The sequence below is a fragment of the Spinacia oleracea genome, chromosome 5 (genome assembly GCF_020520425.1).
Source record: "Spinacia oleracea cultivar Varoflay chromosome 5, BTI_SOV_V1, whole genome shotgun sequence".
Taxonomy (NCBI): Eukaryota; Viridiplantae; Streptophyta; class Magnoliopsida; order Caryophyllales; family Amaranthaceae; genus Spinacia; species Spinacia oleracea.
Genome location: NC_079491.1, coordinates 9,282,750 through 9,297,480, shown reverse-complemented (window position 1 = coordinate 9,297,480; position 14,731 = coordinate 9,282,750). Strand labels below are relative to the sequence as shown.

The 14,731-nt window shown below is 32.8% G+C and overlaps 2 protein-coding genes across 3 annotated transcripts; one reads left to right on the top strand and one right to left on the bottom strand.

The window, feature by feature from the left end:
- Positions 1-872: 872 nt before the first annotated feature.
- LOC110794455 (histone H1) lies at positions 873-2,341 on the top strand. The gene is made up of 2 exons (XM_021999437.2): positions 873-1,082; positions 1,555-2,341. Exons 1-2 carry the CDS (start codon positions 990-992, stop codon positions 2,068-2,070), a joined length of 609 nt encoding a protein of 202 aa, XP_021855129.1. The 5' UTR covers positions 873-989; the 3' UTR covers positions 2,071-2,341.
- A 431-nt stretch (positions 2,342-2,772) lies between these two features.
- LOC110794453 (calmodulin calcium-dependent NAD kinase) lies at positions 2,773-10,926 on the bottom strand. 2 transcript variants are annotated; one of them, XM_021999436.2, is made up of 7 exons: positions 10,568-10,926; positions 8,015-8,238; positions 7,458-7,519; positions 5,146-5,379; positions 3,824-4,276; positions 3,564-3,708; positions 2,773-3,067 (listed from the first exon to the last, which is right to left on the bottom strand). In XM_021999436.2, exons 1-7 carry the CDS (start codon positions 10,647-10,649, stop codon positions 2,822-2,824), a joined length of 1,446 nt encoding a protein of 481 aa, XP_021855128.1. In that variant the 5' UTR covers positions 10,650-10,926; the 3' UTR covers positions 2,773-2,821. The 2 variants fall into 2 exon arrangements, with proteins under 2 accessions (XP_021855128.1, XP_021855127.1); XM_021999435.2 differs by having other exon boundaries at positions 3,824-4,279; positions 10,568-10,880.
- Positions 10,927-14,731: the final 3,805 nt, after the last annotated feature.

The following is a 14,731-nucleotide window of genomic DNA, read 5'->3' as shown; positions in this document are numbered from 1 at the left end:
TTTTGGTGTTTTTAGTATTTTTTTAAACTTAGTGTGTACGAAAGTATTTAGTAAATTTCTTGAAACATCAAGGGTGGTTCGTGAAAAAATGAAACATATGTAGTACATAAACAAAATATACTGTATCCATTCACTTATTTACACTTATATAAGTTCATTTGCACTTATTTTAGCTAGGTTAGAGGGTAACCAATATACTAACAAACCTATCCCTGAAATATAACTCGTAAAATATGAATACAATAACATAATATATCTCCTAAATAAATATCTAGTAATATACCAAAACTTAAACTTATTGTCATATTGGATTTAATATTAACATTTACCTATACGTAATATAATATGTCAAAATAAGTTGCGGATAACGCACTCTGTGTTTTCCACTCTAAGGTTGTTGTTTATTTCAAATCATGTATCAAACGAAAGTGTCATGGTCAAAATTAATACACATTTTTCTAGTTTTTTTAATTTCCCAATTAATATCATTGGCAAGTCACTTTAAAACAAAAAAAATCCTCCATACGCTAACCAAACTCTTTAATTAAAATTACCGAAAAAAGTAAAAAAATCCTTCATAGTTCATAGTTTCATACACTAACCAAAAAGACGGTTACACTGAGGTCAGGTGGCACCCACTCATTTCCGTTACGCAATTGCATTCTCTTCTAACTGACGTGCAAAAAATATCTCACACACACACGATCCGTGTCACCCTTTGAAAACCCCAACATCCACCGTTCATTTCTCTCTCATCCTACGGCACACTACCGAACATTTACAAAAATACCCACGATCCGTGTGCTTCCTCCTCCACCAATCAAATCACTCTTTATCCAGTCAATATAAAGTAATCACACTTCTGTCAATTCTCCCCAAAATATTCATTCTGCTTTCTCTTTCCTTCCAATCCGTCTTTCGTACACTTCCGGAAATTCTCTCTCACACTCTCTTTCCTCTTTCTGCGTTTTTACTCAATCTCTGAAGCCATGGCTGCCGCACCTAAAACTGTGAAGAAGGTTACTGCTCCGAAGAAAGCCGCTGCGGCTAAGTCCTCTCCATCTCATCCTCCTTACATCGACGTAAGTATTCTTCACTTTTGATTATTCTTATGAGCTTGATGCGATTTAAAGCTTTTTATGCTGATTATAGATGAGAATATATGCGATTTTCTGTGCTATCGATATGATTTTGTTGACATTCTCGAACTTTTAGGTAGTTTCGTGGTGGTTTGGTTCCTATGAAGTAATATTAGGTTTTCCGATGGTATTTGCTGAAATTTTGTACTATTTTCTGTGATTCCGATCTGTTTATGCTATTATTCGTTGAATTACCGATGTTTCGGTGAATATTTCTTGAAATGGCGTAATTTTAAGCTCAGAATTTATGGACAGTTTTTTCATTTGAAGCTTTAAGGTTATTATTGATGAACTTCTGAGCTATTATTTGTAATTAAGTTTGGATTTGTTAAGTTCTGTTGATGTTTTTTGCATATTACGTATATTCAAATGAAGGTCCGCTGAAATTGATAATTTGCTGGAATTTTATTCACAGATGATTACAGAGGCCTTGGTTTCACTCAAGGAGAGAACCGGATCAAGCCACTACGCAATCGCCAAACACATAGAAGAGCAGCAGAAGGTGAAGGACCTCCCTCCTAACTTCAAGAAGCTTCTGTTCAACCAACTGAAGAAATGCGTCGCATCAGGAAAGCTCGTAATGGTGAAGAAATCCTTCAAACTACCATCTGCCGCGTCGAAGAAGTCTTCATCTCCAGTAGCCGCCCCAGCCGCCGCTGAAAAGGTAAAGGCGAAGCCAAAATCAAAGGAAGTGGCAGAGAAGAAGCCAGCGAAGAAGGAGGCCGCAGCTAAACCTAAGGCTGCGGCAGCGAAACCTAAAGCTGCTGAGAAACCAAAAGCAGCACCGGTGAAGAAACAAAAGGTTGCAGCGAAGTCTCCGGCAAAGAAGGTTGCGCCAGTGAAAGCTAAGAAGTTGAAGAGTATCAAATCGCCGGCGAAGAAAGCTACCGCCGTGAAGAAAACCGTGCCGATGAAGAAGGCTAAGAAGTGAATCAAACGCTGTCGTACTGCTTGATTAGTGCTCGTGAGTTGTAAATTTGTCGATAGGGTTAATGATTGTGGAATAGAGAAGGATGATGATAACTTCTTAGTAGTGGAAAATTTCTAGGGTTTGTAGAAAACTCGACTTAATTACTAGTTTGGTTTGTTTTTGGAATTAGGTTTATGATTAGATTTCCTAATCATTTTACCCAGTTTAGGTTTAATCCTTGTTTTTCTTCTTCAATTTCAATATAAAATTTAAGTTCGCCTAATTTTGATTATGATTTGCTTTGTCTCATTTCCCCAATATTACCACTTTTGCATTATTCCTCTTCAATTTCAATTGAAAGTTTTCAAACTGTTTTTTTCGCTCGATTTAAATATTCAAATATTCAAAAATTGGTCCAAATTTGTTTCAATTGAAATTTGTTCGCCAATAGTTCAATATAATGCAAATTGTGCTCGGGAATTATTTCAAATGTATATTTTCGCAATGTTTTGTTCATTGAATTCAAAATTGTTCGAAAATTTAAATAATATTGGAAATTGAATTATTACTTCCTACACAAACACTGATTTCGATTCTGTTTCAACCACAATTTCTAGGTTATAAATTTTGAATTTTGATTCAAATTCCTTACTTGGTAAGGATTAGAATTTCAAATTACGGGATATTTGTGTAACACGTTTGAGTTTCAAAATGGGCAAGTAATGAAAGAAGAAAGCAATTAGGAATTTGAATAAAATGGATAAGACTAGTTTTAAATATGGGCAAATGCTAGTTCCGATTTGATAATAGCAGTCTTGAGATTGTTCTGAATGTCGGGCCTAAGTGTTGATAAGACCATTTCTTTCCAGGCCGAACCCTGATGAGAAAGTGGGCTTTGATTTGTGTGAAGTTCGTAAATGGACTCGGCTTCATCATTGAGGCTGCTCAAAATGTTAAGGCATTGTATTTCTTCCACATCTACTAAAAGTCTGCTGTGTCCATCCTTCCATCCTATCAACTGCAACATTAACCCCAAATCAAACACTTAAACTTGTAATAAGTTTCAATACATATATACCAAACAACGTGACATTGTGAATTTGGAAATTACGGAGTAGGATTTAGAACAACCTTCATTTACAATAAAGCCCGACCTGACACGACCCAACCCAATACGAAAAAAGCATGGCTCGACACGAGCATGAAGTCGTGGACCGTATTTTTTTTATGGAAAAAGCACGGTAAAGTACGACACGTCCCAATACGACAAAACACGCTAAATTGAGTAAAATTAGGTTTAGACACGACGGTCTGACCTGACTCGAGGACACATGGGCCTGGGCTGCTTTGGTATCAATTAAGGAGGTCACTAGAAGGAAGAAGCTAGGTATGTCAATACGTTAAATGGTGTAGAATTCTCATACTACATCAAACTACAAAGAGAAATTAAATGATTGTACTTAGAAATTTAGCATATGCATTATCATCAAATAGAGGTGGGAGAAAGAATTTACCCTAGGCGGACCGCAAACGGCGTTGGTGCAATAAAGCCTAGCATTGTCAACAAGTTCACAATAGTGTGGAAATGCACTTGCAAATCTCTTGTGAGACTTAAGCTGTGATTGCACCCTCACTGCCCTTCCAACCATTATCGCTCTCCTGTTTTTCACCAATGTAGATCAAACCAGACTATATCAGATCAGATTAGACCAGGCAAGATCAGAAAAAATAAGTTTGTAAAAAGAAACGGACAAAAGGGTACGTTGTAAAATACCTAATGCCTCTAACAACCGCAAGATAAGCATCACAAACAACACCAACAAGCTCAATTCTATAAGGTTTCCTACCCTTTTCTTGCTTAGAATTCTCATCATCATCTTCCATTTGTTCCCAATAATTCTCAATAGTAGTACCATCCTCTGCTTCCTTATAACCAAGTCCCATTCTATATCGAGTCTTGTGAACGTTACGAGCCATTTCAATGGTTTGTTCCACAAAGGGAATCCATGCTAATGTCCCGTCCATGATCACGTCTCGACCTTCGTTTAAGGCTGTAACTAACAACGATTGTGCTGCATTTGTTGATGATTGGTGTACTAGTTCAGCAGTTTGTAGCATGTCACCATGATGACCGTTTGAACTAAGGGCTCTGTAAATTACATCTGTTTCTTTGAATGCATCTGCTTCTACAACTACTGCATTCGACCCGACTCCTGACCAAAATGGCCTGCTACAACAACAATTTGAATCAAACAAGTTGTTAGTATCACAATAATAAAACGACACTAATAAGGTCTTGACGTAGTGGTTAAAACTGAGAGCGTGTGTAAGAGTATCAGATTCGAATATACGTACCCTCCCTATTTGTAATTATATTCCCCGTTATGACTCATTCGCACCCTAAAGAAAACACTACATAAATGCTAGACCTCTCACATATGATCAAGTAACAAAATAGTCTTGGCCAGATATTTAATCTAGACATTCATGAAAATTACCATAAATTATTGTCATTAAAGTTATTAAATGAATAGCGATGTATTTTATTTTGAAACAAAGGGAGTATAAACTTTGACACAAAGAAAAATATTTCCTACAATACATGTAGAAAAAGAAAATCATTGATGCAACTATATGTACAACTTATATGGTGCAATTATTAAAGTTTTTTGTTTTTTTTAAAATTAAAATTCTTGTTTCTAAGATAAAACAAGAAGAGATATTTAAAGATTATAGAGGGGCATGCACGGGTGAGCGACCTAACATGACCTCTAAATTTTAGGGGCCTAAATTTCAGATATAGTTTAATTAGTTTCGAAATATAAAGAAAACCCAATTTAGAGCCATGGTAAAGACAATTTGTGTAACTCGTGTGGTTTTGGGTTCAACTCTTATATAATAATTAGTTAGTGAAGTATTTTTATTTTAATAAAAATTGTGGCTCATTTTGAGGAAATGAACTGGACTCGTACTCATAGCGTTATCCCGAGAATGAGAAAGTGATAAATCCAAGGAAAATTTTCATTCTTCTCAGAAAATCCCTATTTTTAAAAGTTGATTTCCAAAAAAAAGAAACAAAGGATGAAAGAAAATTACTCTTTGAGGATGTCTTTGAGGACAGTGCTCTTTCCAGCACCCATGCCACCACCCATGAGAAGGAGGACTGGACTTCTTTTATTGTGAGCCACCGGCACCATCACCTCCGTACACTTGGATTCTCCGCCGTTGCCGCCGGAGGCAATCCCACCTATTGCTCTCATCTCCTCTACTAATGTTGCGAAAACTCTTGTCACCTTCAAGTTCCTTATCACCCTTTCAAATCTTTGTTTCCTGTGTATAATAATATTCATATTAAGTTATTAACTAATAGGAGGAAGTGACACGCAAGTGATACATGGATTGTGAGACAAAATATCCGTACTCGAAAATTATCTAATTCTTAATCATGAAATGTATCTATATTGTTAAAAATGTAAATTATATTATATTTATTCAATTCAAGTGTCTTAATAAGCTTTTATGTTTCTTAGATGGATTAGCTTGTATTTTGGATCATAAGGAGTACAAACTAGGGTATAGTCTGAAGAGTATAAAACTAATCTTGGGTCTTCAACTATTAGCTTAAGCTTTTGGTTGAGTTGGTCCTCTGACATGGTATCAGAGCCAACGTGACGCAAAGGTCACGGGTTCAAATCTCATCCACCTCCCCTTTCGAAGTGGAATATTTCGCGCTAGGTATGAGGAGGTCTATGTCGCATCCACACTTCAAGCCCAACGGGCTTTCATGTGAGGGAGCGTGATAGAGTATAAAACTAATTTTGGGGCTTCAACCATCAGCTTAAGCTTTTGGTTGAGTTGGTCCTCTGACATAGTCATATAGGTCCATTAATTTAACGGCCAATTTGGTAGACGTTAATATTTGGTAGCAATGAGAATGAACTTGTGGTGTTAATTTGTGAGAAAAGTCATACAGTAGTGCCTATGGCAATATTATCTCTAACTCAAATATCTCATTTTCTTCATAATCTTCATTATCATCCATTACCATTTCGAGGTGTGGTATTTGGTGAGAATTAGAACTTTCAAAGAAAATCACAACTTTATAATGAGATTACATTACTATGGATATTATGATGTCACTGTCTTTGTCAAATTAAACTTAAATTCATTCCAATCCTACAATTTATAATCGGATACCGAATACTCGAATAGGCAGCAAATGGGTGGTGTATTAATTAAGTTAATTCGAAAGTATTTGTACACAACAAAGTTTCATAAAATAGTGCAAACATGAAAAAAAAGAATGATTTTGCATAAAAAGTCAACATTAGATTGTTAGTGCTAACAATTGGTAGACAAATATTCTCCGTAATTGAAGTGGGATAAATTAGTTGTCTACCACTAAGTACATACTTTGGAGATTAATCATACAAGATTATGACTTTGCAGAGCCTAATTAATTAGGTTCAACATGAAGTTTAGACTATTCCTTAGTACATATTTCCAACAACAATGTCAAAGTCTCATTAGTAAAAGCCAACTTAAGAGAAGCTAATTAAGCCAAGAACATGCACAAGTCCTAGACTTTAACCACTATGTTAATACATTATTAGTAGTTTTTTTTTCCTCTTATGTGATATGGAGCTTCTTTCTGTTTAGTTAATAGTACTGGAAAAATCCTATTACTCTGGTACTCAGCCCGTACTTAAAAGTTGTGTTATTGCAATTTTTTGGATCAAACTTTGAAAAATAATAATTATGACTAAATTACTTCGTATAAGAAATAATACTGTTACGTTAGTCTTGTCAGATCTGTTTCATGTATATTTACTTTGTATAGCAAGTAAAATTAAAAATATTTATTTTTAAAATCGTGTATTAAAAACCGTGAAAAGTCAAATAAAATTTGTATCAATATATTGCCCTTGGACTTGCTCATTAGCCATTGGCACCCACCACTTGCAATCAATCACTATGGCATTATTTTTCTCAAAAAAAAAAAATTAAGTAAAATAGTTTTTGTATTATTTATTTCTGAAAACATGATTCGTGCGGATCAGTAGGCCGTAGGTAAGAAGTCATGATCTAATTGTGCAGCCAATATTCTCCATTATTTTGTCTTCTTTGATTAAATAGTACGGATTAATTTTTTTAATTGGACAACAATGTTTTAAAATTTTGATTTAATAATAACCAATATCATAGAAAATATCGAACTATTTTATTTAATTGGATAATATTGTTTTCTAGCTATTCAAGGATCTAATAATAGAATTTAATTGTCCAAATAACAAATTTTGAAATCATAAACCACATACTACAACCTAATTGATTTTTTTTTTTAAAAATGTGTAATGAATTTATTAAAAAGAAAACAAAAATAGGGGAAATGTTAGAATATGACTAACCTTGTAGCTGCCATCACAAGGTCTTTGAGCTTTTTCTTCTCATTATCATTATTGCCCAACACCTTCAATTTTACAGAAAAATATAGACGATTATTCTCCCTCCATTCTCTTTTGTTCTACCCATTTGCATTTTGCACAATTTTTAAAGCACATATTTGATCAATTAGTACTACTATAATGTTCTCTTTAACTTATTCTTATTACTCATTCTGGTTATAATCAGACCAGACTAGAAAATATAAGACCAAGCCAAATCAGAAAAGAAAAAACAATAACAAAAAGCATTAAGACCAAAGCCACTAAACCAGACCAGAAAAAATTATATCAGACCAGACAAGACTAGAAACTAGAAAAATCATATCACTGAGCCTGTATGATAGTTTTTGTTGTACATAAATCACAAAATAAAGTCTAACTAGTTTTTATGCTCGAGCGATATATGCTCCGGGTTACTACGTTAGTAACATTCACATTTACTTATATTATTTGTTTTTGCAATGATAATATGACACATGCAATAGCTTAATGGTAAAAGCTTTATTGTCATGAAAATTTACCTGACTGATCATAAGAGGTGTTTGGCTCCAATGAAAAGCAAAATAGCTAAGAATACATTTATCAAATTCTTCAATTAATTTGACATAGAGAAATTCAGGAGCTGGATCATTGGAGAAAAATTCATAGATAGAACTTTCACTTCCTTCTGTTTTCTTCAAATAATCATTTGCCAATTTGCATAGCTGAGGACACTCGTACGGATCATCGAACCCAATTTGTCTTGCTTCATACAAATACCGAAATATGTTAACATAAAATAAAACTAAGGAAAATGATATGTTGCCAAAATAATTATTTACAAGACGGTAAAATGAAAATATTAAACATTAAATGTGTGTCTCTTGACACTAAATAAACTAATTAAATTTGTTGTTGTTGGTGCAATCATCATCACCATTATCTATCGTTAGGTAGATTTAATTTGCACGTATTTTTATTTTATTGTATTCTTTTTTATAATACGATTTTCCAAAATAAAAAAACAACATTATTATTTTTATTAATTTTTGACATAAAGCCATAAAGGACATCATTATTAATTACAGTACTAGCTTGTCTATGAAATTTAGCAAAGAATTTGTAAGAAAATGATAGTATGACACGGCATGTTTGTTAGCATGATTGCCTTCGAAGTTAAAGATAATCAAACTTAGGATAAAATATGCCAATAATAAAGAGGTAAATTATGATTTTTTTTGTGTGTAACAAATTATGAATGTTTTGGTGCACTCTCTCTCATTACCCTGTGCATATTAAGCGTATATGAGAGGAGAATATGCGTGTTCGGACGTGTCGTGTCTCGAGTCGATCATCTTTACCTAAAGCTAATAAATTAGGGTGCACTTAAGAATTTGTATCCGCGGAGGCGCGGACAGTTGAATGTAAAAAAAAAATGTACGATATATTTTAAATGTATATTTAATGATTTGTTGACAATCACTAATGTAATTTGAATTATTAATGAACAAAAGTAATGTCACAATCTTCTTTTTGTTATTTACAAGCAATGGCACTTTAAACATAAAAGTTGTTTAGACTTCAATACGTAATAAAGGAGCTTCATAATTCCGTATGGTCCATATTGAGATATGGTTTATCCGCAACTCACTTCAATGTAGATCCAAGCTTTTGTTGCCTCAAATTGTCAAACACTCCATATTGATCCAAATGTTACATTTTCCTAATTTGGTAAGAAGAAAGACCATGATTAACCAACATTTATTTTAGGTTAGTCAGGCTAATTATGCAGGCCAGTTTACGTTTGAGTCACACTCAATCATATTGCAACTGACGAGATTCGACCTTGTGACCAATCCCACACAACTCCACCAATTTGCGTTGTTTATCCCTATGTTACATACGTAGTACTTTGATAATACGATAAATCAATTATTCTGTAGAAATGAAAACATCTTTCAACCTAAAGATTGGAGGGTTTAATCTCCACTAGCTAGTTATCTCCCCTCATTCTCAAAGCGTTTATCATATCCATTAACACAAATGATGATCTGAGTGAGTTACTAGCTATGCTGATAGGACAATTCATCTTACCGAAATATAATATGAAGTACTCCGTACTCCATGTTTCTTTTGTACCCTTCCTAAAGATGATACAAGTAGTTCGTACTACGTGGCTAGTGCCTAGTGGTCACAATTTCACCAATCTTTCAGTGCCTGGTTGTTTTGGACATTAGCATTCGTATACATTCCCATGAATATCCCATCTTATATAAGTATATAGGACGATTTTATTTTATTTTATTTTATTTTATTATGTGACCTTAAATTATTGCCAGACTGATTCATGGAGTATTAGACGGTTTTATTTAATGTATGCTAAAGTGGAAAAATATAAGCATTTAATATATTTTCTAAATGATATTGGTATTATATATTTTAATGTTTAAATTCTTATTATATCAGGTTTATTAACACAATAAGGACTGTTAATGTTGTAACCCATATAAATATAAATATTCATCAATGATGAACACTCCGTTTAAGGAATTTCACTGGATTCAACAGGATTCATAACAAAATCATACATTTAAAAACCATACTCTTTTTAATCCATCAAAGAAATGTTCTGCTTGTATATACTTCCTCTGTTCTTTTTTAAATGACATAATTATTTAGGCACGTTTGCCAATGTATGATTTCAAACGTTAAGATCTCCAATTATAGATAAGAGAAAATTATAAAAAGTTGAAATTTAAAAAATATTTACTGAGACGAATTCAATAAGACCCCACACGACTATATTTTTTCTTTAGTATAAACCACAAAATGAAGTCAAAGGAGGTTGTGTGAATAGTGTCAAAAACTCAACCGTGTCATGTAAATAAGAACGGAGGAAGTATTAAAGAATTTGACAAAAGAAGAGAGCTAAAAAGAACATAACCACATTTTTATTTAATTAAATTTCACCTTAAATCTTCATTCAAAAACCATAATCACACTAATTAACAATTTAATTAACAAATTAAAGAAGAATAAAGAAAAGGAAAGATTAATGGGAAAATTAAATTAGTTATAGAGGAAAGAAGAATTACCAACATAATGGGAGAATCTCTCAAGCCTTCCATGTCTACTTGACTCATTTCTTTGCAATTTTGGAACTAGCTTTTGATCCATTTGTAAATTACCAAAACACCTCCCTTTTTCCTCCTCCTTCTTCTTCTTCCAATAATCAGCAGCCAAACACGTCACTGTAATTCTAGTGAGAGAAACAATCAAAACTTAGGTAGAGCCAAGAAGATGATGAGAGAGAAATAAGATGATGGGGGGTTTTTAATGGGAGATGTATAAAGTCAATGGTTCGTTTAAGATGATCGATAAAATGATGATTATGTTAAGTTAGTGTTTGGTTGTATGTTTATATATTTATGTGGTGGATTGCCACTAACTCTTAATTTTCAAGACTAATAAATTAATTGTAATATACTAATATATATTAATAGTCATGTGCATTTTCTTTTTATTATATTCTTGTTTGTTTTATAATAATGTAAAGATGTGCATGCAGGGGCGGATCTTTGTTGTGGCTGGGATGGGCCTGGCCCCCCCGGCCGGAAAATTTTGTAGTGTATTTTTAGTTACGGTCCCCCCAAAATTTGTGTATAATTGTATAATTACATAGTATATTGCTTAATTTTTTTCTACCGGCCCCCCTCGTAAAACCGTTCAAGGTCCGCCACTGTGTGCATGGGACATTAGAGGTTGAACTATCAACATATATACCATGGAATTATATAGGAATAATCTTCAAATTCATTATATGTTGGAGAAATGGTCAAGGATGGATTATAGTCATAGACATTGACTTAATAAAAGTCTATTAAAGGAGGTTAAATCGAGTTGAACATATAACACAAGTCATTTTTCTTGATCTTAATTGGCCAAAATACAAGTCATTGATCGTAGACTGAACATCGATCTAGTAACACGATAACATCCACTCTATCTGATATTTAATGATTGGATTTCGATCCGATTTAAGCTAAATCGATCTGGATGTAAATAATTTTAATGTTTTCTACACATAATAAGATTATGATTGTTTTTTTAAATAGAACAAGAATTATTAGAGACGTACTCGAATGTGAGTCAAATTAAATTGAATTTAAAATCTTATCTAAAAATTACTTAAAAGGCTAAGTAGCCACCATTGTTCAAAGAAGGAATTGTAAGAGGATGTTGGCTTTCATTTCAATATTACATCATCTTCATTTCTTTGAATACTTTGAGGGTTGATTTGGTCAATTCATCATATATTTATCTATCATGATCTGATCATATAACAGAGTAACCATGAAATTCATACGCAATTTAATTTTTGCATTTTACGTGGACACCAAACTCTTCAAGAGTTAATTTATAAAGATAGATATATATATTTTTTTCATATAGGAATTCATGAACAACCTTCATAAACATATTATATTATACCTTATTCCACGATTCGTAGTTTGTTTTGATGCAAGAAATTCGTACAAATGTCCGTTTCTTCTTCATTCTCGTCATCTGTCTTAATCGACATTACTAGAGAAAACATTCAAACTCTGTGCATGAACATTCAACCCTTTGAATGTCTCCACTTTAGCTCTAACAAACTTGTTACTAAGAAAATAATCGATAGGTCATCTTACTAAAAACATCAAAAAAGTGTTGGTGCTCCACTGCTCCACCTATTCCCGACTTTAGATCCGAACTCTACCTGAAACCGAATAACCCAATTCAATCGAGTTAAAAAAAAAAATCTATATGAGAAAAGAATAGGGCAAATAAATATGGATGGACTGGTTATATGCGAAAAATGCTACAAATTACACTTGATTAAATTAGTGATAAATTTGTCAAAAAGTATCTTATAAAATTATTTTTTTCGTGAGAAATTATCTTATAATTTTTTTTTAATTAACTACCTTATTAAAAATTTACTACATTTATTACAAGTATGTTGTAAGATAGTAGTACTACATTTGACAGGATTATGAATGTGGAATCAAAATTCCGATATTAACTTTACTATGCGCATTCCACGTGTCATCTCACAGAGGAAAGGTAATTGAATAACACGTGAGATGCATATATTTGAATATGACACAGATCAGTGTCTGGATTGCGTATGCAATATTATATTGTTAAAATACTACTAAGATATTTGGTTCTAAGATATAATGTGGTATAGTATTTTTTAAGTGCATCTAATATTTCCATAGATCTTGAAAAAATTGCACAAATGTGTTTCTCTTTTTGAAAAAAATAAAGACCAACCGAAAGTAGCTTGTAAACAAGGGTTGGGCTTGGCTTCCTTTTTCTTGGTCGTGGGCTTAATCTTGGGCAAACTTATCGGCTTGAAAGCCTTAATGGAGTATACTATTTTTCATATTTTTAATGGACCATAACCACACTTGAATGTGAGGTTTACTAGAATGGGCTACAACAAAAGTAAGCCAAAACCAAACCTAGGAATGCGGTAATCGGTACCGCGGTACCCCCTGTATTTTTTAGGAGTTACATATCATTTTCCACTATAGTTTTTTGCAGCTATATTTCCCGGCAGCGGTGTTGGTCGGTGGTAACCGGTGTGTGAAGGTAAGAGGGTAAATGAGGATGATAAATGTTGAATGAGGGGTAAATAAATGATGGTATATGGGTAAAATAGTGTGACGATTTTGAGTAATATGACGCGACATTTAACGCGACATAACATTTAATACTCTTTGTGGATTTTTTTTAAAGTTATGACGTCACACCTTTGTCACTAGACCAAATTTTGTTGGGTTATACCCTACAGGTATCCATAATGAACCATGGACCCCCAAACAACGCGCTTTAGCTTAATATAATATATCCTTCGTTGCGTTATACCCTACAGGTGCATCAACAATATATATACATGTTGTTTCATCAACAATATATGTGGTGTATCAAGAACAATATACGTACTTTATATACTAGGGGATGGCACGGGGCTATGAGAATCGAACCTTGCTCGTAGGTATAGGAGATAGATGGATGGCCGCACCCGCCGATCCACCAATATTCTCTAGGGGACCTCCAATATATAGCTACTATGTTAGCCACCTTAATTAAGTAAAAATGACTGATATCATTAAAACTAATTTAATTACATCAAGAAAAAATAAGACTACTCCGTATATTCTAACTTTATTAACCACAAGTCCGATTCCCCTTTCTGCAATTATAATTTGTAATACCTTGTGCCTCGGGCATAAAAAAAAAATAACACTATTTATAGAAGAGAAATAGGATAAAAGTCAAAATCAACAACCCATAATTGACGAATGACGAATCAAAACTAATGAAAATATAATTATTTTTTACCACCTTAAAAAAAAACACAATTCGTTTTTACCACTTTACTTCTTTTTTTATTATCTTAAAAGTCTTATTTTAATTTTTATTATCTTAAAAGTAATTTTTTTTTTTTTGCCACTAAATGATGTTTAATGTCATACACAGCTACACAAATCGACACATTTTGTGACGGAAAACGTCATTTGATGGCAAAACAGCATATTTTAACTTTAATTACATCAAGAAAAATAAGACTTCTCCCTATATTCTAACTTTATTATTATTAACCACAAGTTCAAATCGAGTTAAGCCTATGATTGGGGTCTAAGTTTTGCAAAAAATTACCAATTGGGATCTCACTTTTTTTGGGTCAATAATTGGGACTTAAGGTTAGATTTATGGTAGTTTAACTCACCTTTAATTCAAGGTTGACTTATCAAACTAATAAAATAAATCAAAAATCAATTATAAGAGTTATGAGTTAATAAGTAGTATTATTTGCCAATTTTTAAGGGTTTTATTGGGTTTATTTTGTTCGTCTTTAGATTTGAGTTCATTGGTACTTGTTAATTTTGTGATTTGTTGTACCCCTAAAAAAAATGTGATTTTTTTTTGTGAGATTAATGATTGAAATTGGTTAATTTTGTGATTTTGTATGATATTAATGCTGCTAAAATTTTATTGTTTTTGTGTTGATTTTGATCGATTTATTATGGTTGTTTGATTTTTTTAAATTATTTTTTTGATCTTTTTATTTTTATGTTCACTTTGTGATTTTATACCTTAATCACATAAGAAGATCGAACTTTTTGCATGATTTCTAAATTGATTGAAAGTAAAATGACATCCGGCCATTGTTTCGAATGAAGATGTTTTTTAAAGGGGTGACATGC

Bases quoted from the DNA above. Each gene is read 5' to 3' on its own strand.
- LOC110794455 (XM_021999437.2), top strand. From the start codon at position 990: ATGGCTGCCGCACCTAAAACTGTGAAGAAGGTTACTGCTCCGAAGAAA. The intron at 1,083-1,554 runs GTAAGTATTCTT...TTTTATTCACAG, and splicing joins CTCATCCTCCTTACATCGAC to ATGATTACAGAGGCCTTGGT.
- LOC110794453 (XM_021999435.2), bottom strand. From the start codon at position 10,649: ATGGATCAAAAGCTAGTTCCAAAATTGCAAAGAAATGAGTCAAGTAGA. The intron at 7,520-8,014 runs GTAAATTTTCAT...GTAAAATTGAAG, and splicing joins CACCTCTTATGATCAGTCAG to GTGTTGGGCAATAATGATAA. The intron at 3,709-3,823 runs GTATTTTACAAC...GGTGAAAAACAG, and splicing joins GCGGTTGTTAGAGGCATTAG to GAGAGCGATAATGGTTGGAA.